Source organism: Herpailurus yagouaroundi, unplaced genomic scaffold, assembly GCF_014898765.1.
Source record: "Herpailurus yagouaroundi ecotype Mexico unplaced genomic scaffold, PumYag 210, whole genome shotgun sequence".
NCBI lineage: Eukaryota > Metazoa > Chordata > Mammalia > Carnivora > Felidae > Herpailurus > Herpailurus yagouaroundi.
Window position 1 is genome coordinate 28163348 of NW_024412441.1, and position 22076 is coordinate 28185423.

General features: G+C 38.5%; 1 protein-coding gene across 1 annotated transcript in view; it reads left to right on the forward strand.

The window, feature by feature from the left end:
• CCDC138 (coiled-coil domain containing 138) overlaps positions 1-22076 on the forward strand; it is a 144487-nt gene that overhangs the window by 95156 nt on the left and 27255 nt on the right. Inside the window, exon 10 of the mRNA XM_040454176.1 lies at positions 6101-6277. Coding sequence (XP_040310110.1) covers positions 6101-6277 — 177 coding nt within the window. The remainder of the gene's footprint in view (positions 1-6100; positions 6278-22076) is intronic.

Sequence of the window (22076 nt, forward strand, 5' to 3'; positions counted from 1 at the left end):
CCCCATCAACCCTCAGTTTGTTCTCAGTTTTTAATAGTCTCTTATGCTTTGGCTCTCTCCCACTCTAACCTCTTTTTTTATTCCTTCCCCTCCCCCATGAGTTTCTGTTAAGTTTCTCACATTCACATAAGAGTGCAAATATATGGTATCTGTCTTTCTCTGTATGGCTTATTTCACTTAGCATAACACTCTCCAGTTCCATCCACGTTGCTACAAAGGGCCATATTTCATTCTTTCTCATTGCCACATAGTACTCCATTGTGTATATAAACCACAATTTCTTTATGCATTCATCAGTTGATGGACATTTAGGCTCATTCCATAATTTGGCTATTGAGAGTGCTGCTATAAACATTGGGGTACAAGTGCCCCTATGCATCAGCACTCCTGTATCCCTTGGGTAAATTCCTAGCAGTGCTACTGCTGGGTCATAGGGTAGGTCTATTTTTAATTTTTTGAGGAACATCCACACTGTTTTCCAGAGCGGTTGCACTGGTTTGCATTCTTACCAACAGTTCAAGAGGGTTCCTGTTTTTCCACATCCTCTCCAGCATCTATAGTTTTCTGATTTGTTCATTTTGGCCACTCTGACTGGCGTGAGGTGATACCTGAGTGTGGTTTTGATTTGTATTTCCCTGATGAGGAGCAACGTTGATCATCTTTTCATGTGTCTGTTGGCCATCCGGGTGTCTTCTTTAGAGAAGTGTCTATTCATGTTTTCTGCCCATTTCTACACTGGATTATTTGTTTTTCGGGTGTGGAGTTGGGTGAGCTCTTTATAGATTTTGGATACTAGCCCTTTGTCCGATATGTCATTTGCAAATATCTTTTCCCATTCCGTTGGTTGCCTTTTAGTTTTGTTGGTTGTTTCCTTTGCTGTGCAGAAGCTTTTTATCTTCATGAGGTCCCAGTAGTTCATTTTTGCTTTTAATTCCCTTGCCTTTGGAGATGTGTCAAGTAAGAGATTGCTACGGCTGAGGTCACAGAGGTCTTTTCCTGCTTTGTCCTCTAGGGTTTTGATGGTTTCCTGTCTCACATTCAGGTCCTTTATCCATTTTGAGTTTATTTTTGTGAATGGTGTGAGAAAGTGGTCTAGTTTCAATCTTCTGCATGTTGCTGTCCAGTTCTCCCAGCACCATTTGTTAAAGAGACTGTCTTATTTCCATTGGATGTTCTTTCCTGCTTTGTGAAAGATTAGTTGGCCATACGTTTGTGGGTCTAGTTCTGGGGTTTCTATTCTATTCCATTGGTCTATGTGTCTGTTTTTATGCCAATACCATGCTGTCTTGATGATGACAGCTTTGTAGTAGAGGCTAAAGTCTGGGATTGTGATGCCTCCTGCTTTGGTCTTCTTCAAAATTACTTTGGCTATTCGGGGCCTTTTGTGGTTCCATATGAATTTTAGGATTGCTTGTTCTAGTTTCGAGAAGAATGCTGGTGCAATTTTGATTGTGATTGCATTGAATGTGTAGATAGCTTTGGGTAGTATTGACATTTTGACAATGTTTATTCTTCCAATCCATGAGCACGGAGTGTTTTTCCATTTCTTTATATCTTCTTCAATTTCCTTCATAAGCTTTCTATAGTTTTCAGCATACAGATCTTTTACATCTTTGGTTAGATTTATCCCTAGGTATTTTATGCTTCTTGGTGCAATTGTGAATGGGATCAGTTTCTTTATTTGTCTTTCTGTTGCTTCATTATTAGTGTATAAGAATGCAACTGATTTCTGTGCATTGATTTTGTATCCTGCAACTTTGCTGAATTCATGTATCAGTTCTAGCAGACTTCTGGTGGAGTCTATCAGATTTTCCATGTATAATATCATGTCATCTGCAAAAAGCGAAAGCTTGACTTCATCTTTGCCAATTTTGATGCCTTTGATTTCCTTTTGTTGTCTGATTGCTTATGCTGGGACTTCCAACACTATGTTAAACAACAGCGGTGAGAGTGGACATCCCTGTCGTGTTCCTGATCTCAGGGAAAAAGCTCTGAGTTTTTCCCCATTGAGGATGATGTTAGCTGTGGGCTTTTCATAAATGGTTTTTATGATCTTTGAGTATGTTCCTTCTATCCCGACTTTCTCAAGGGTTTTTTATTAAGAAAGGGTGCTGGATTTTGTCAAAGGCCTTTTCTGCATCGATTGACAGGATCATATGGTTCTTATCTTTTCTTTTATTAATGTGATGTATCACGTTGATTGTTTTGTGAATGTTGAACCAGCCCTGCATCCCAGGAATGAATCCCACTTGATCATGGTGAATAATTCTTTTTATATGCTGTTGAATTTGATTTGCTAGTATCTTATTGAGAATTTTTGCATCCATATTCATCAGGGATATTGGCCTGTAGTTCTCTTTTTTTTTTACTGGGTTTCTGTCTGGTTTAGGAATCAAAGTAATACTGGCTTCATAGAATGAGTCTGGAAGTTTTCCTTCCCTTTCTATTTTTTAGAATAGCTTGAGAAGGATAGGTATTATCTCTGCTTTAAACGTCTGGTAGAACTCCCCTGGGAAGCCATCTGGTCCTGGACTCTTATTTGTTGGGAGATTTTTGATAACCGATTCAATTTCTTGGCCAGTTATGGGTCTGTTCAAGCTTTCTCTTTCCTCCTGATTGAGTTTTGGAAGAGTGTGGGTGTTTAGGAACTTGTGCATTTCTTCCAGGTTGTCCAATTTGTTGCATATAATTTTTCAGAGTATTCCCTGATAATTGCTTGTATCTCTGAGGGATTGGTTGTAATAATTTCATTTTCATTCATGATTTTATCTATTTGGGTCATCTCCCGTTTCTTTTTGAGAAGCCTGGCTAGAGGTTTATCAATTTTGTTTAGTTTTTCAAAAAACCAACTCTTGGTTTCATTGATCTGCTCTACAGTTTTTTAGATTCTATATTGTTTATTTCTGCTCTGATCTTTATTATTTCTCTTCTTCTGCTGGGTTTAGGCTGTCTTTGCTGTTCTACTTCTATTTCCTTTAGGTGTACTCTTAGATTTTGTATTTGGGATTTTTCTTGTGTCTTGAGATAGGCCTGGATTGCAATGTATTTTCCTCTCAGGACTGCGTTCGCTGCGTCCCAAAGCGTTTGGATTGTTGTATTTTCATTTTCGTTTGTTTCCATATATTTTTTAATTTCTTCTCTAATTGCCTGGTTGACCCACTCATTCTTTAGTAGGGTGTTCTTTAACCTCCATGCTTTTGGAGGTTTTCCAGACTTTTTCCTGTGGTTGATTTCAAGCTTCATCGCATTGTGGTCTGAGAGTATGCATGGTATGATCTCAATTCTTGTATACTGTTTTGTGACCCTGTATGTGCTCTCTCTTGGAGAATGTTGCATGTGCACTCAAGAAGAAAGTATATTCTGTTGTTTTGGGATGCAGAGTTCTAAATATATCTGTCAAGTCCATCTGATCCAATGTCTCATTCAGCGCCCTTGTTTCTTTATTGACCATGTGTCTGGATGATCTATCCATTGCTGTAAGTGGAGTGTTAAAGTCCCCTGCAATTACCGCATCTTATCAATAAGGTTGCTTATGTTTGTGAGTAATTGTTTTATATATTTGGGGGCTCCCGTAGTTGGCGCATAGACATTTATAATTGTTAGTTCTTCTTCATGGATAGACCCTGTAATTATTGTATAATGCCCTTCTTCATCTCTTGTAACAGCCTTTAATTTAAAGTCTAGTTTGTCTGATACAAGTATGGCTACCCCAGCTTTCTTTTGACTTCCAGTAGTATGATAGTTCTCCCTCCCCTCACTTTCAATTTGAAGGTGTCCTCCGGTCTAAAATGAGTCTCTTATATATTTTTTTTAATTTTTTTTTCAACATTTATTTATTTTTGGGACAGAGAGAGACAGAGCATGAACGGGGGAGGGGCAGAGAGAGAGGGAGACACAGAATCCGAAACAGGCTCCAGGCTCTGAGCCGTCAGCCCAGAGCCCGACGCGGGGCTCGAACTCACAGACCGCAAGATCGTGACCTGGCTGAAGTCGGACGCTTAACCAACTGCGCCACCCAGGTGCCCCAATGAGTCTCTTATAGACAGCAAATAGATGGGTCTTGTTTTTTTATCCATTCTGATACCCTATGTCTTTTGGTTGGCACATTTAGTCCATTTACGTTCAGTGTTATTATAGAAAGATACGGGTTTAGAGTCATTGTGATGTCTGTAGGTTTCATGTTTGTAGCAATATCTCTGGTACTTTGTCTCACAGGATCCCCCTTAGGATCTCTTGTAGCGCTGGTTTAGTGGTGACGAATTCCTTCAGTTTTTGTTTGGGAAGACCTTTATCTCTCCTTCCATTCTGAATGACAGACTTGCTGGATAAAGGATTCTTGGCTGCATATTTTTCTGTTCATCACATTAAAGATTTCCTCCCATTCCTTTCTGGCCTGCCTAGTTTCAGTAGAGAGATTGGTCACGAGTTTTATAGGTCTCTCTTTATATGTGAGGGCACGTTTATCCCTAGCTGCTTTCAGAATTTTCTCTTTATCCTTGTGTTTTGCCAATTTCACTATGATATGTCATGCAGAAGATCGATTCAAGTTACGTCCGAAGGGAGTTCTCTGTGTCTCTTGGATTTCAATGCCTTTTTCCCTTCCCATATCCGGGAAGTTCTCAGCTATGATTTCTTCAAGTACACCTTCAGCACCTTTCCCTTTCTCTTCCTCCTCTGGAATACCAATTATGCATAGATTATATCTCTTTAGTGCATCACTTAGTTCTCTAATTCTCTCCTCATACTCCTGGATTTTTTTCTCTCTCTTTTTCTCAGCTTCCTGTTTTGCCATAATTTTATCTTCTAGTTCACCTATTTTCTCCTCTGCGTCTTCAATCTGATCCGTGGTCATCTCCATTTTATTTTGCAGCTCATTAATAGCATTTTTTAGCTCCTCCTGACTGTCCCTTAGTCCCTTGATCTCTGTAGCAAGAGATTTTCTGCTGTCCCCTATACTGTTTTCAAGCCCAGCGATTAATTTCATGACTATTATTCTAAATTCACTTTCTGTTCTATTGTTTAAATCCTTTTTGATCAGTTCGTTAGCTGTTGTTATTTTCTGGAGATTCTTTTGAGAGGAATTCTTCCGTTTTGTCATTTTGGATAGTCCCTGGAATGGTGCGGAACTGCAGGGCACTTCCCCTGTGCTGTCTTGAATAACTTGCGTTGGTGGGCGTGGCCGCAGTGAGATCTCATGTCTGCCCCCAGCCCACTGCTGGGGCCACAGTCAGACTGGTGTGTGCCTTCTCTTCCCCTCTCCTAGGAGCGGGGTTCACTGTGGGGTGGCGTGGCCCTTCTGGGCTACTTGCACACTGCCAGGCTTGTGGTGCTGGGGATCTGGTGTATTAGCTGGGGTGGATGGGCAAGGTGCACAGGGGCGGGAGTGGCAGGCTCAGCTCGCTAATCCTTCGGTGATCTGCTTCAGCAGCCCTGCGGCACCGGGAGGGAGTCAGACCGGATGGATGGATCCGCAGAAGCACAACGTTGGGGGTTTGCGAGGTGCAAGGAAGTTCCCTGGCAGGAACTGGTTCCCTTTGGGATTTTGGCTGGGGGATGGGTGAGGGAGATGGTACTGGCGAGCACCTCTGTTTCCAGCCAAGCTGAGCTCTGTTGTCCGGGGCTCAACAACTCTCCCTCCTGTTGTCCTCCAGCCCTCCGGCTCTCTGAGCAGATGTTAAGTTCCGCTTGCTGTCCGAACATACTCCCTCTGGCCCCTCTGCCTTTGCAAGCCAGACTCGGGGCCTCTGCTTGGCTGGAGGGCTGCCCCTACGCCTCGTCCCTACCGCCAGTCCATGTAGAGCTCACTGCCTCTCCGCCCTTCTACCCTCTTCGTCTGCTCTTGGCTCCAGAGAATCCGTTCCACTAGTCTTTTGGCAGTTTTCTGGGTTATTTAGTCAGGTGTAGGTGCAATCTAAGTGATCAGCAGGACGCGGTGAGCCCAGTGTCCTACGCCGCCATCTTCCCCTCCTCAAATCTATTTTTTCCCTTTTGAATTTAAGTGATGGTATTTTCTTTTTATTTTATTTTATTTTTTTTTTTTTATTACCAACTACACTCCTGACTGATAACAGCAGTTGACTTTATGTATTTTTTTTTTCAGCTGACTACCTGGCTCAGGCGTTTGATTCTCTGTGTTTAGACTTGAAGACAGATGAAGGAAAAATCTTGTTTTTGGAGTATCAAGCTGTTCCAGTAATACTAAATCATCTAAGAATATCCAGTAAAGGACTCCTCTCCAATGTCATTGATAGTTTGCTTCAGATGACAGTGGAATCTAGTAAGTTTTAAAGTTTTTAGATACACAAAGAAAGGACAGTAAGATGATTCTCCTCATGTGTTCTGAATGTATAACTCTACCTAGACGTACTGTATTTTATAATAGAAATGGTTAAATGTACTTTTGGCAGCTGTATAGTAGAGTCATTAATAACATTACTAGGAGTTATGTGTCTAGATTTCCACTAAGCACAATTTCCAATATTCAGTCGTTTCAGTTATATAGATATATTCTGCATTGTTAGTCATGTTTTTGAGCTTCTCTGTCTGTTCTCCCATCTAATCATTCTGACATATGTAACCCTGTATTCTCTGTTTGCTCAAAGGGAGTGAGATGTTCAAGTGTATCTCCATCTAAAGTGAGAGTAATGACAAAGCTACTCATTGCCTCTTCAACCTTACTGTTTTTGTTGGAGTTTGGGGGTTGGGGGAGCACTCATCTATATATATGGGTACTCTTTTTCATGCATATTTGTAACATTTGTAGCCTGTGGATTTATTTGACCTTTTTGGTTTTTATATTGGCCTAACAAGTTCTTCAAACTTACTATTTTGATGGTTCCTAATTTAGCCCTGATATATATGGGGATGTTGAACATAAATATTTTCATTTGCTTTGGTTGGTATTGTCTTTGAAACTCAAGTAACCCCTTGACTTATAACAAGCAACCATTTTGCCTCAGTCATTCTTTTTCACTTTAGTTTTTCCTCTTCCCTATTTCTTCTTCCTTCTACAGTACTTCTAAAAATGAAATGTTTATGCCTTTCAGAAGGTGGAAACTAAAATTGGAAAGCCATTGCTCAATGTGGTAGTAAGCAGTCTGTGGAATTTGATGCTGGTTGTGGGCGATTTCCTAAGAGCTGGGTATAAACCATAGTTATATTTCTAACTAGGTACATTCAGTGTATGGCTTCACATTTTCAATTCACTTTGTATACTTTCTTGTTTTTTCCTTTACAACATCCCTGTGAAGGGCCTGTATAGAAAAACTGAGGCCTGGAAAAATTAGGTAACTTGTCCATGGTTCCACAGTGAGGCAGAGGTAGGACTTAGACTTGAAACCAGGTCTGATTCTAGATGTAACAAGGTACAATTCTACTGTTGCACTGTGATTAGGTTTCCCAGAGGCTTTTTTCCTGCTGTGAAATGTCAAGTCTTCTCTGACATATTTAATATTTTTAGCCATTTTTGACTATTGGGTGTCTACCTAGATAAGTAATCTCAGGGTTTTGTATCTTGATTAACTAATGTAAGGTATAGAGCAAAAAAGTGAAAAATTAGTAAAATGAGACACAGCCAGCCAAGATTACTTGTTTAAAGTGGGTAGATTTACAGTTAAGTTTCACAGGATTTTTCTTAATGAAGAGAACAAAAATTTTACCAGATGCAAATGTCTGTTTATTAGAAACAAATCTGTGTGAACATTTCTAACAGAGATGAAATCTAGCATGCAAAGGAAAACTAAATATAAATTTATGAAATAGTGGGCCTACTTGGGTAAAATGACTTTATGGCACTGTAACATTCATATTTGGAGAAATATAGTAGATAAAAAGTCAACAGGGGCGCCTGGGTGGCGCAGTCGGTTAAGCGTCCGACTTCAGCCAGGTCACGATCTCGCGGTCCGTGAGTTCGAGCCCCGCGACGGGCTCTGGGCTGATGGCTCGGAGCCTGGAGCCTGTTTCCGATTCTGTGTCTCCCTCTCTCTCTGCCCCTCGCCCGTTCATGCTCTGTCTCTCTCTGTCCCAAAAATAAATAAACGTTAAAAAAAATTAAAAAAAAAAAAAGTCAACAGATGTTCAGTTCATTCACTCATGTTTTCCTTTGTTCAAATTATTCTCAAATCCAACGTTATCCTTTCTTGTTCAAATTGAGTAAGTAAAGCAATTTCTTATGCGGAGTGCTAGAAAGACATGTCATTTTTAGTGATGGGAAACTGTTGGAAGGTTAGAAATGAGTAAACCTTTGGGGTGCCTGGGTGGCTCAGTTGGTTAGGCATTCGACTTCAGCTCTGGTTCATCTCATGGTTCATGGGTTCTAGGCCCGTGTTGGGCTCTGTGCCAATATGATGACATATTTCAAGTGTTGTGTTTGCATACTTGCTGAACCTTATGGCTTCCTTCAGTGTCCATTTAGGGCTTTGGAGAAAGACTGGAGGAAGGTGTCAGTGGACCAAGCTCTAGCCTGGGAGTACTCAAAGTGCTTAGTACTGGTTCTCTAACACAGGTTAGTATAGAAATAGTGTTCAAAACCTGTGTAGTAGTTGTCAAGTTACTAATTGTATGCCAAACTCAATAATAATTTAAAACATTTGGACTTGTGAGGTGCCTGGTTGGCTTAGGTCCATCCTGATTTCAGCTCAGGTCATGACCTCAGGGTTGGTGAGATTGAGTGCCGTGCTGGGCTCTGCGCTGACGGCGCTGTTGCAGAGCCTGCTTGGGATTCTCTCTCTCTCTCTCTCTCTCTCTCTCTCTCTCTCTCTGTCCCTCCCCTGCTTATGCAAAAATAAATAAATAAACATTTAAAAGATACATTTGGACCCTTATTTTGTATGTTTGTTTTATTTCATTTCTAGTATTTTTTAATGGTATTGTAAAAAGATAAATCTTAATAGTTTATTTGAGCAAACACCAATTCTAGTGGGGAGCACCAAATCTGAAATGATTACATGTGCTCTGCCTGTGGGGCCTAGGGCAGAGGTTTTAATAGAAAAGACAGGGAAACAAAACAAAAAAATTATTTAATTGGTTTTAACTTAAATGTTTGCTTTGTTTGGGAAAATTTAGTTAATTGGCCGTGATGATAGTTTTTCTTGAGGTTCATTTTCCTAGATTTGAGAAAATCTAGTTGACTGTTGATGAGTAGTTTTTCTTGGGTTTTGTTTTCTTAGATTGAAAAACATTGACTGCTTTAGAATTTGATTTGTTAGGTAGGGTACCATGAGAGCTCTTCAGTGTAATAGCCTCTTTGTTTAACTATTTTAAACCGTATTTTGTTAAAGTGTGTTATATTCTCTGTGCTGGATTGGAAATCTCAGACTGGTGCTGACCCACAGTAGTTTGAGGAGCAATAGGATACTCCATCTCTACTTGATATTTCATATTAAGCCACGATATAGTTTGTATTGCTATAGTTGATGGTTTTTCTCTTGTACCCTTGTGCTCTTCCCCCAGATTCATCTTTTCAGATATGAGAAATGTTATGCTATTTAAGTATTTACTGTTTTTTGAAAGCTGGTAAAATGCATTTTTAAAAATCTAGATCTATTTTATTTAAGATTTTTAAATGCATGTTTATTTTTGAGAGAGAGAGAGAGCATGAGCCGGGGAGGGGCAGAGAGAGAGGGAGACACGGAATCTGAAGCATCTCCAGGCTCTGAGCTGTTAGCACAGAGGGGCTCAAACTCACAGACTGTGAGATCATGACCTGAGCCAAAGTCAAACACTTAAAACCGATTGAGCCACCCAGGCACCCCTAGATCTATTTTAAAATGCATTTCTTTGAGTATAAATTGAGATCGGTACATTGATTTACCTCAACACATGTTATGAATACTTTTTTTTTTTTTTAAGAGTGAGTGCTTCTGATAATATCTCTTTTGGGTGTGAGTGTATATCATATAATAACTTAGTAATGTTGCTTTTAGAAAATTACTTTGTGGTTTCTTTTTTCTTTTTCCTGTCAGTGGTTAAAAGCTATTATTCATTTACCTGGGTTTAGCTGGGTAAGAACTTGAGTCTTATTTTATTTCAAAGAATACTTTCCTTTTCTTGTCAGACTTAGTTTAAATAGAGGGATTTAAGTTTGTATTTGTATTATTTAGTTCACTCTGTTTTGTGGCTAAAAACTGCCTTGTCTAAGATAACATGCTACCATTTAACACTTGAATTGCAATAATGTTTTTGAGTATATTTTGCAGATACTTTTTGAAGTTTATTTTTATTACAAAAATAATAGAGAATTGGAAAACTACAAGCTAGAAAAAAAGTCTTACTATCCAAAGATACCTACATTTACTTCATATGGATATTACTTTCTCTCTTTTTTTCCATGAACAATTTTTATGATGTTGGGTATTTCTTTTCTTTTTCATTGTTTAGCATGGTTAAATTCTGGTGTACATTTAGTTGTATCAGTCTCTGTTTATCTGTCTAAAATACCAAAATACAGGAAAATATTAGGGTATTTTGCAAAGAAATATACTTGAGTTTGTTTAAATTGTGAATATGTGTAAAAAATATAATAAAGATAGCACAGAATTATCAAATACTTTGGACTATGCTACATGCATTAAATTTGTTCTATGGATCTAGAAATTATGTGTTTATATTTTTTAGTTTGGTGCTATTTTTCATTGGCAGTTTGATTTTTCTTGATTTGGGCAATATTTCTTCCCTTCTTGCTGTCATTCTATTATGTTTTTATTCTTAAGGAGATTAAAGCAAGGGTAATTTCAATGAAATGATATATGTGATATTTCCAATAGTGTACCAACTTAGTATGCACACACCCATGTTTCTAGTCATGAATCCCTCATGCATATAACCTGTTTTCTCCGTTAAAAGCTTTCAAATGAAAGAATGTTCTCTATAACAAAACACCATGGGAAGATTTGTTTTTAATAACTGAAGAATATATAATAATTTTTTAAGTCTAAAAGAATTTGACACCCCTCTTAATTCCACCACCTTGATAACACATAGTTTGCAAATTGCCTGATATGTGTTTTTTTTACATAGTTGCAGTCATAATATGCATACTTTGTTTTATAAGAAATGCATATTCATTATAGAAAGATTAGAAAATACAGATTTATTTCATTCAACAAATATCTGTCTGTAGACTGCACATTTATCCCTGGCACTGAGTGGGGCACTTAGGGATACAGCAGAGAACAAGATAAGTAAGTCCCTGTCAACGTGGAACTTCTTGTCTACTTGACTTTTGTCAAATTCCTGGTATACTTGGGATGATAATAATACTACTATCATAGAATTATAAAATTGGTAAGTGAGTTAGCCATGCAGAGGTTCGGGAAACTATTCTAGGGATCAGGAACCGCTAGAGTAAAGACATTAGGGTAGGTATTAGTTATTAGGTATGATATTTTCAAGACAGAGCAGGGAAGTCAGTGTAGCTGAAGCAGAGTAGTAGAAGAATCAGAAGATGGGGTCTGGCACTTGTTCAGAAGGGCCTTGTTGCCCATTAGTGAGACATGGGGACTTTTGTTCCCCTGGGAATATCCTGGGTGGCTCATTTGGTTAAGTGTCTGTTTGTTTCAGCTAAGGTCATGATCTTACAGTTTGTGAGATCAAGCCTTGTATAAGGCCCTGTGCTGACAGCATGGGGCCTGCTTGATATTCTCTCCCCTTTTCTCTCTGCATCCCCCAATAAATAAATAAACTTAAAAATTAAAAAACCCAGAACTCCTGAAGCTTTCCCTTTCTATTCCACTTTGTTGAATGTCATATTATGAACCTTTTTTGGGTATATTTCTGCATAGCCCTTATTTTTTGCTTATTTTCATTATATTCATGTACTATGTATTTATGTAATATTCATTTATTATTGTTACCATTTATTAAGACATTTCTTGTGGGAAGTTTGTATGAAATTTGATAAGAAAATCAATTCATTGGTCTTCCATCCCACCGTCAAAGAGCTTTCAAGTAGTTTGTGGCCAGCCCCATGAGGGATATGTGGCACAGGGAACTAACCTAATAGACCCTTGCATGACTTTTTGAAGTCTACTTAAGAGTCAGTTGATGTTCACATGTAGCTCTACATTTGATAGTGGTCTGAATGCTGTCAGATTCATAGGTATATTATAAGTTGCATAATTGCTTTAATGATGTTTCCATTTCCTAGTCTGACACTATAAGAGAATCTTTTTTTTTTTTTTCTTTTTTTTTTTCTTTAGATCTAAGCCTGGATTTCCTAGTGTAACGCTAGATGACAATGAGCCCTTTTTTGGTCAGGTTTAGGTTTATTTTATATATAGCCTGTCTTGAGGAAACTTGTTTCAATATGTTGTGACAACAAAAGAAACCAGTGTGTATGTTAGGGAGTAAAATCCCACCTGCCAATTAGTATGATAGAGGAAGCCAAGAAGAAATCAAATAAATAATTAAATGTACAGATAATGAATATACTATTTTTATTTATTTTTTTTAAATAAAAGTTCTCTGGGTATTTAACTTAAGGATTTTTTTTCAACACTGCATTTATTGTTTAAAAGATAACACATTCACATAGCTAATCATTTCAGAGGTACAAAAGTGAAAAGTCTTCTTTTCCTTCCTTTGAGAAAGCAATTTAGCTAGCTTTTTCCAAATTATTTCATAGATGTACCATGTCTCTCTACATACACACACACATGCCAGTTCTTACTCCTTCATTTTTTTCAAAAGAATGTTAGCATACTATATGTGTTATGAAAAATACATCTTAGAGATCTTGTATTAGTACATAGAGTTTCTTCAATGAAAACTTACTCATTTAAGATGACCATTGATAGATGTGTTAACCTTAAAAAATAAAACTACCAGTTAATTCTATCAGCAAAAATGGGTTTATTTGGTAACAGCAGAGAATTGAAATACAGAACAAACAAGCTACCAGAAAACCACAGGCAAGACCAGAGAACAAAGGAGAGGAAAGCTCTCCTCTGAATACAAGAAAGTGGTGCTGGTGGTTGGGGGTTGGGAGGGTGGATGGGTGGGAGGGCTGTTATAAACAAAAAGCTCATCTGAGTAAACTGGGAGTTGGAAGTAAAGGGGCGTTTCATTTATTGAGTTGTGACCATTTCTCCTTGGCTGGGCTTTTGCTGTGGAAGGAGGAAACCTTTCTTCCACCTCCTGGCTTAGTAAAGTAGTATCCATGTGCAAGGTATATCTCTTTCTGTTGGGTCTGCAATTGATCACAAGTGTTAGGGCATGAGAGCGCCCTCTGCTGGCCTTCTGACCCCATTCAAAATGAGATTTCCTTTTATTAATTTTCACAGATATTTGGGTTGTCTAGGCTTTTACTAATGCAAATAGTGCTTCTTTATACAAAAAGAAATTTGCACATGTGGGAGCTTATTTGAATTGTATAGATACCTAGATAGAAGAATAGATACCTAGGAAGTAGAATTGTTGGATCAAAAGAGAATTTATCAGCTTGTGAGAATGACATGGAGTAAAAAGTAGGTAAAATAACAAAAGAAAAAGAACAGGGAAGTCAAAAAGGCAGTTACAAAATTGTTTATTCATTTACTTTGTTGTTTATGTTTTACAAAATGATTTTTTCTAATAATTCGTAGTTCAGAGACGTAAGAATTGAGTATATAGGTGGGTATGGTGATATGGATAATTCAGGCAGCTTTTACACCCCATACCCTTTTCTTTATGTGACTCCATCCTCCCTACCACTTCAGCTCTTTGCTCCTTCTTTCCCTACTCTTAAATCCATCTACCTGCTACTCAGTATAGTGCATTGAATGGGTGAAGGTAGCCCATTTGCCCAGCTAAGACAGCAGTGCTGCTGACATGGAAACTTTGGCTTTCTGAGCTTCTCAGTGGTTGTTGCACAGCAGTCTAAGTACAGGAGGTAGTCTGGGGGGTTTCCAGATATAATGTTTGGAGGCTGAGGACCGCCTCTGTAGACATCTTATTTCAAGTTTAATTGGGGACAGGTGAAAAGCAGGTTTTTCTTCTCTTTTCTAAAGCATTTCCAAAATGCCACTTACATATCAGTTTTAGTTCATTTTCTTTGAAATAGGTTTCTAATTGTAAAATACATATATCATAAAATTTGCCATCTTAACCATTTTTAAGTATATAGTTTGTTAGTGTTAAGTACATTCACATTGTTGTGTAACCATCCATCTCCAGCCATCTTCAGAATTGTTTCATTTTCCCCAGCTGATACTCTGTACCCACTAACTCCCCATTTCCCCCTCCCCCTAGCCCTGGGCACCCACCATTTCACTTTGTATTTATGAATTTGACTACTGTAGGTACTTCACATAGGTAGAGTCATACAGTATTTGTCTTTTTGGGATTGAAAATCACTTAGCTTAATGTCCTCATGTGTCAAAATATCCTTCCTTTTTAAAGGCTAAATAATATTCCATTGTATGGATGGTTATGCTACATTTTATCAATTAACCCATTGATGGACACCTGGCTTGCTTTCAACTTTGCCTATTGTGAATAATGCTACCAAGAATGTAGGTGTACAAATATCTGTTTGAGCCTGTTTTAAATTTTTGGGTTTTAGTCATCAAATGTGAACAACAGTCATCAGAGTGAACAACAATGTTTGAAATTGTACTGAAATTAAGGCAACACTATAAGAAAATAACAGTCAGAACTTGGTTTAGGGGGCGACTGGCTGAAGTGTCTGACTTCTGCTCAGGTCACGATCTCATGGTTCATGAGTTCAGGCCCCACGTTGGGCTCTGTACTGACACCTCAGAGCCTGGAGCCTGCTTCAGATTCTGTGTCTCCCTCTCTCTCTGCCCCTCCCCACTCACGCTCTGTCTTTCTCTCAAAAATAAAGAAACAAACAACAAAAACAAAAACACCTTGGTTTAGGTTATTCCCAAAGCAGATTCAGCTACCGAAGCAACATGTAAACTGTTTTCAACATCTGAATTTGTTGTAGTTTAAAATAATTGTTTATAAGCTTCATTTAAATCCAGACACCATAATGTTACAGAAATGTAGTTTCTTGAGAAGTCCAAAATGGTATTAGTAGCACACCTTTATATCCTCCTCTGTCCCTCTTCAAAGACCTATTTATCCTCTTGATATTTGAGTCTGCTGATCATTGAGAGAACAGTGACTGATTTCTGGATATGTGAAACTGAAATGGCCATTTCAGTGTTTGTGCCATTGTTAGAAAATCAGAGTTGGAGATTGCCTTTATATCTTTTAAGACAAATTATTAAGAAAGGAAAAAGTTTAATCTTACTTTGAGTCTTGGTTAATCAGGTCAGATTTTCTGTTCTTTTATAGATTTTGCTAATCCTTCTGTGTTTTGTGGTTTAAAATAGAATTCTTGTGTGTTTTTGCTTTTTTCTGGTACTTTTATGATTCTTACTACCATCCATTGCCAAACTATCATATCTTATGTGAACTACTGCAGTAGTTTCTCACTGATTTCCTTGCTTCCCCCCCTTGCTACTCTTCTCGCTGCATTCTCTGTGCCTCCACCAAAGTGTATGTCACTCCCTTGAAAAACATGAGTGTAAGAACTCCCCAAGTAGCTTCTTGTTGTAGATAAAAGGTGAGATTCTTGAAATGATCCACAAGGCCTGTTAAGGTCTGGCCTCTGGCTGCCTTTTTCAGTTCATGTCTTACCACTTTCACCAATTGTCAGACTTGCTCCTTCCTCAGTGGTCTTTGCAGCTGATCCTCCCACCTGCAGTACTTTTCAACCAGATAGTGGCAAGGCTTGCTTACCTCCATGCCTTTGGGTCCCTGCTCCAATATCACATCCTCAGAGAGTCCTTCTTTGTTCTATGTAACTGAGCCCCATGCACTTTCCTTATCCCCCTTACTCCATTTTATGTATCCTCTAATGCTTACCTGACATATGTACATGCACACGCACTGATCTCTGATTCATTTACAGTTTATCTTAGTGAAAGCTATGAGGTGTTATGGATTAAACTATTTTTCTAGATGGCTACCCACCCTTTATTCCACAAACTGTCTTTCCCCCTTTGTTTAGAAAGTCTATTTTAGAGTATTTAAAGTTTATCTGCATTCTCTAATTGTTTGTAATGGTTTTCATTCCATTCTTTTGGTTTCTCCAGATATAGTCATATTATCTGTAAATAATTTATCTCTTCCTTAACAATCTTTATAATTTTATTTTGCCTTGTCTCATTGACACCCAGTCACCTTTAGTACAATGATAAATAATGACAATGGTAGTAAACATTTTCATCATAGTCCTCATTTTATTTTATTTATTAAAAAAATTTTTTATGTTTATTTTTGAGAGAGAGAGCATGAGTGAGGGAGGGGCTGAGAGAGGGAGACACAGAATCTGAAGCAGGTTCCAGGCTCTGAGCTGTCAGCCCAGACCCCGAGATGGGGCTCAAACTCACCAACCATGAGATCATGACCTGAGCCGAAGTTGGAAGTTTAACTGACCGAGCCACCCAGGCGCCCCAGTAGTCCTCATTTTAATGAGAATGTTCCTAGTGTTGTTTCATTCAGCAAAATGTTGCTGGCTTGGGTTGAAATACATACGTCTTCTCATTTTAAGAAAATATTCATCTACAGAGTGCGTGTTGAATTTTGTCAAATGAATTTTTAGTATTTATGGAGTTTGATATATCAAAAAAGGATCATGTGATCAATAGAGGGAATTAAAATGGTGACTTTATGCCATCTTTAGATTACTAAAATAAACTACATTTAGTCATGGGATGTTTTTCTTTTACTGTACTGCTGATTTTGTTTGCATCACAAAAGAAAATAATCAACCTGTCTCATTTATGATACCCATTCAAAATTCTAGACTGAATATTAGCATTTATGTTTACTGTAACAATTGAATAATGAGTTTTATTTCTTTCTATTTTACTTTATGTGTAAAGTGTACTTTATGTGTAAAGCTCTGGGATGTGGACATGTTACTAGTTGTATAAGTTTTCTATGGCTGCTCTAACAAATTACCACAGACCTGGTCCTTCACACAACAGAAATTTATTCTGTCACGGTTCTGGAAGCCAGAAGTCTGACGTCAGTTTCACTGGGCCAGAATCAAAGCATTGACAGGGCCATGCTTTCTTCAATTGTCTCTTCCAGCTTCTGGTAGCAGGTAGCATTCCTTGGCTTGTGGCTACATCAATATCTGCCTCCTAGGTCACATTTAATATGTAAAATAATTTCTTTATTATTCAGGTATGTTGAATCCAACAAACAGATCAGGAGGTGACTGCCATTAAAAAGATCCTTTATACTTACAGTTTCTTTTTTTTTTTTTTTTAATGTTTATTTATTTTAGCGAGTGGGGAGGGGCAGAGAGAGGGAGACAGAGGATCTGAAGCAGCTCTACACTGACAGCAGAGAGCCTGACACTGGGCTCAAACTCACACACCATGAGATCAGGACCTGAGCTGAAGTCATACTCCTAACCGACTGAGGCATCCAGGTGCCCCTGTACTTACAGTGGCTAATTGAAACGGGCACACCGTTTGTAGGGGGCCACACAGGAAGCACCTAGGTCAGTCAGCAGGCAGAGAAGGGAAAGGCGGGGAACTGTGAACAGGAACCGTTATTTGGCTTCCCCTGGGAAGGTATGGGCAAGGCAGAATAAGCGGGTTTAGGATTGGCTATTTTGAATAATTTCTGTAGGTACCGGGGCACAAGGGTTGGTACCTGTCCTGAGAGTGATTAGAGCAGGTGGATAGTGGTCTGAAGTGTAATACCACACAAGAGATGATTGGGGGGCATGGGCTGTAGATTGGTTGGTTTGCATATGGAAGATGCATTCACAGGCAGATCATTTACTATCTGTAGGAACTCTCTCTCCCCATCTCACGATCCTTAATTTAGTCACATCTGCAAAGCCTTTGCCTTTTCATCCTAAGCACTAGCACATTCACAGGTGCTAGTGGTTAGGATATGAAGCAGGCTCCAGGCTCTGAACTTTCAGCACAGAGCCTGACATGGGGCTCAAACCCACAAACCTAGAGATCATGACCTGAGCCAAAGTCAGACACTTAACCTGACTGAGCCACTGCAACCCAGGCGCCCTTTCCTTTGTGTTTTAAAGGAACTGTTTAAAATGTTTTATAAAATGTTTATTATAAAAAGATGGCATGAGTCACTGAATTAGGAACTGCTCCTCCAGTTCAGCTACTTATTTTATATATAGAAGAGATTGCAGGCTGGCAAAGAGATTGCAGTAAAGTGAATATTGCAATAAACTGAATCCTAAACTTTTTGGTTTCCTAGTGCATATAAAAGTTATGTTTACACCATATTGTAGCCATTTAGGTATGGAATAGCATCATATCCCCCACCCCCCCAAAAAACCAATGTATTAAGATACATTACTGGGGTGCCTGGGTGAGTCACTCCATTAAGAATCAAGCCCTTTTTTTAAAATTTAGTTTATTTTTTAAATTTATATCCAAGTTAGCATATAGTGTGACAATGATTTTAGGAGTAGATTTCTTAATGCCCCTTATCCATTTAGCCCTCCCCCACCCCCACAATGCCTCTAGTAACCCACTGTTTGTTCTCCATATTTAAGACTCTGTTATGTTTTGTCCCCCTCCCTGTTTTTATTATTGTTTTTGCTTCCCTTCCCTTGTGTTCATCTGTTTTGTTTCTTAAAGTCATCATATGAGTGAAGTCATATGATACTTGTTTTTCTCTAATTTCTTTTAGCATAATACCCTCTAGTTCCATCCATGTAGTTGCAAATGGCAAGATTTCATTCTTTTGATTACTGAGTAATACTCCATTGTATATATATACACCACATCTTCTTTATCCATTCATCCATCGATGGACATTTGGGCTCTTTCCATACTTTGGCTATTGTTGATAGTGCTGCTATAAACATTGGGGTGCATGTGCCCCTTCGAAACAGCATATCTGTATCCTTTGGGTAAATATCTAGTAGTGCAATTGCTGGGTTGTAGGGTAGTTCTACTTTTAATTTTTTGAGGAACCTCCATCCTGTTTTCCAGAGTGGCTGCGCCAGTTTGCATTTCCACCAGCAGTGCAAAAGAGATCCTCTTTCCCGCATCCTCTCCAACATCTGTTGTTGCCTGAGTTGTTAATGTTAGCCATTCTGACAGGTATGAGGTAGTATCTCATTGTGGTTTTGATTTGTATTTCCCTGATGATGAGTAATGTTGAGCATGTTTTCATGTGTCAGTTGGCCATCTGAATGTCTTCCTTGGAGAAGTGTCTATTTGTGCCTTTTGCCCATTTCTTCACAGGATTATTTGGTTTTTGGCTGTTGAGTTTGATAAGTTGTTTATAGATTTTGGATACTAACCCTTTATCTGATATGTCGTTTGCAGATATCTCCTCCCATCCCATTGGTTGCCTTTGAGTTTTGCTGATTGTTTCCTTTATTGTGCAGAAGATTTTTATTTTGATGAGGTCCCAATAATTCACTTTTGCTTTTGCTTCCCTTTCTCCAGAGACATGTTGAGTAAGAGGTTGCTATGGCCAAGGTAAAAGAGGTTTTTGCTTGCTTTCTCCTTGAGGATTTTGATGGCTTCCCGCCTCACATTTAGGTCTTTCATCCATTTTGAGGTTTTTTTTTTTTTAATTTTTTTTAATGTTTATGTTTGACAGAGAGAGAGAGAGAGAGCGAGCGAGCGAGCATGAGCGGGGGAGGGGCAGAGAGAGAGGGAGACACAGAATCTGAAGCAGGCTCCAGACTCTGAACTGTCAGCACAGAGTCCAACATGGGGCTTGAACTCACAGACCGCGAGATCGTGACCTGAGTCAAAGTTGGACACTCAACCGACTGAGCCACCCAGGTGCCCCATTTTGAGTTTATTTTTGTGTATGGTGCAACAAAGTGGTCCAGGTTCATTGTTCTGCATGTCGCTGTCCAGTTTTCCCAGCACCACTTGCTGAAGAGAGTGTCTTTATTCCATTGGACATTCTTTCCTGCTTTGTCAAAAATTAGTTGGCCATATGATTTTGGATCCATTTCTGGGTTCTCTATTCTGTTCCATTGATCTGAGTGTCTGTTTTTGTGATAGTACCATACTGTCTTGATGATTACAGCTTTGTAATACAGCTTGAAGTGTGGGATTGTGATGCCTCCTGCTTTGGTTTCCTTTTTCAAGATTGCTTTGGCTATTCGGGGTCTTTTGTGGTTCCATACAAATTGTAGGATTGTTTGTTCTAGCTCTGTGAAGAATACTGGTGTTGTTTTGATAGGTATTGCATTGAACATGTAGATTGCTTTGGGTAGTATTGACATTTTAACAATATTTGTTCTTCCTATCCAGGAGCATGGAATATTTTTCCTTTTTTTGTGTGTCTTCTTCAATTTGTTTCATAAGCTTTCTATAGCTTTCAGTGTATAGATTTTTCACCTCTTTGGTTAGATTCTTTTCCTAGGTATTTTATGGGTTTTGGTGCAATTGTAAATGGGATCGATTCCTTGATTTCTTTCTGTTGCTTCATTGGTGGTTTATAGGAATGCAACCGATTTCTGTGCATTGATTTTATATGCTGCAACTTTGCTGAATTCTTGAATCAGTTCTAGCAGTTTCTTGGTGGAATCTTTTGGGTTTTCCATATAGAGTACCATGTCATCTGTGAAGAGTGAAAGTTTGACCTCCTCCTGGCCGATTTGGATGCCTTTTATTTCTTTGTGTTGTCTGATGCCTGAGGCTAAGACTTCCAATATTATGTTGAATAACAGTGGTGAGAATGGACATCCCTGTCTTGTTCCTGACCTTAGGGGGAAAGCTCTCATTTTTTTCCCCATTGAGGATGATCTTAGCATTGGGTCTTTCATATATGGCTTTTATGATCTCAAGGTATGATCCTTCTATCCCTACTTTCTTTTATTGATGTGATGAATCACACTGATTGTTTTGTGGATATTGAACTGAACCAGCGCTGCATCCCAGGTATAAATCCCACTTGGTCTTGGTGAATAATTTTTATAATGTTTTGTTGGATCTGGTTGGCTAATATCTTATTGAGGATTTTTGAATCCATGTTCATCAGGGAAATTGGTCTGTAGTTCTCCTTTTTAGTGGGGTCTTCATCTGGTTTTTGGAATCAAAGTAATGCTGACTTCATTGAAAGAGTTTGGAAGATTTCCTTCCATTCGTATTTTTTGGAACAGCTTCAAGAGAATAGGTGTTAATTCTTCCTTAAATGTTTGGTAGAATTTTCCTGGAAAGCCATCTGACCCTGGACTCTTGTTTTGGAGGAGATTTTTGATTACTATTTCAATTTCTTTACTATTCAAATTTTCTATTTCTCCCTGTTTTAATTTTGGTAGTTTATATGTTTCTAGGAATTTGTCCATTTCTTCCAGATTGCCCATTTTATTGGCATATAATTGCTCATAATATTCTTTTATTATTTGTATTTCTGCTGTGTTGGTTGTGATCTCTTTAATTCTTGATTTTATTTTTTGGGCTCCTTTCCTTTTTCATTTTGATCCAACTGGCTAGTGGTTTATCAATTTTGTTAATTCTTTTGAAGAAACAGCTTCTGGTTTCATTGATCTGTTCTACTGTTTATTTTTGGTTTTGATAGCATTGATTTCTGCTCTGATCTTTATTATTTCCTATCTTTTGCTGATTTTGGGTTTTATTTGCTGTTCTTTTTCCAACTCTTTAATGTGTAAGGTTAGGTTGTGTATCTGAGACTTTTTTTCCTTCTTTGGGAAGGCATGGATTGCTATATACTTCCCTCTTGTGACTGCCTTTCCTGCATCCCAGTGGTTTTGGGCTATGGTGTTATCATTTTCATTGGCTTGCAAATACTTTTTAATTTCCTCTTTGACTTGGTTAGCCCAATCATTCTTTAGTAGGATATTCTTTAGTCTCCAAGTACTTGTTATCTTTCCACATTTTTTCTTGTGGTTGATTTCAAGTTTCATAGCGTTGTGGTCTGGAAATATGCATGTTATGATACCGATATTTTTGTACTTGTTGAGGGCTCATTTGTGTCTCAGTATGTGATCTATTCTGGAGAACGTTCCATGTTCACTGGAGAAGAATGTATATTTCGCTGCTTGAGGATGAAATGTTCTGAATATATCTGTTTGGTCCATCTGGTCCAGTGTGTCATTC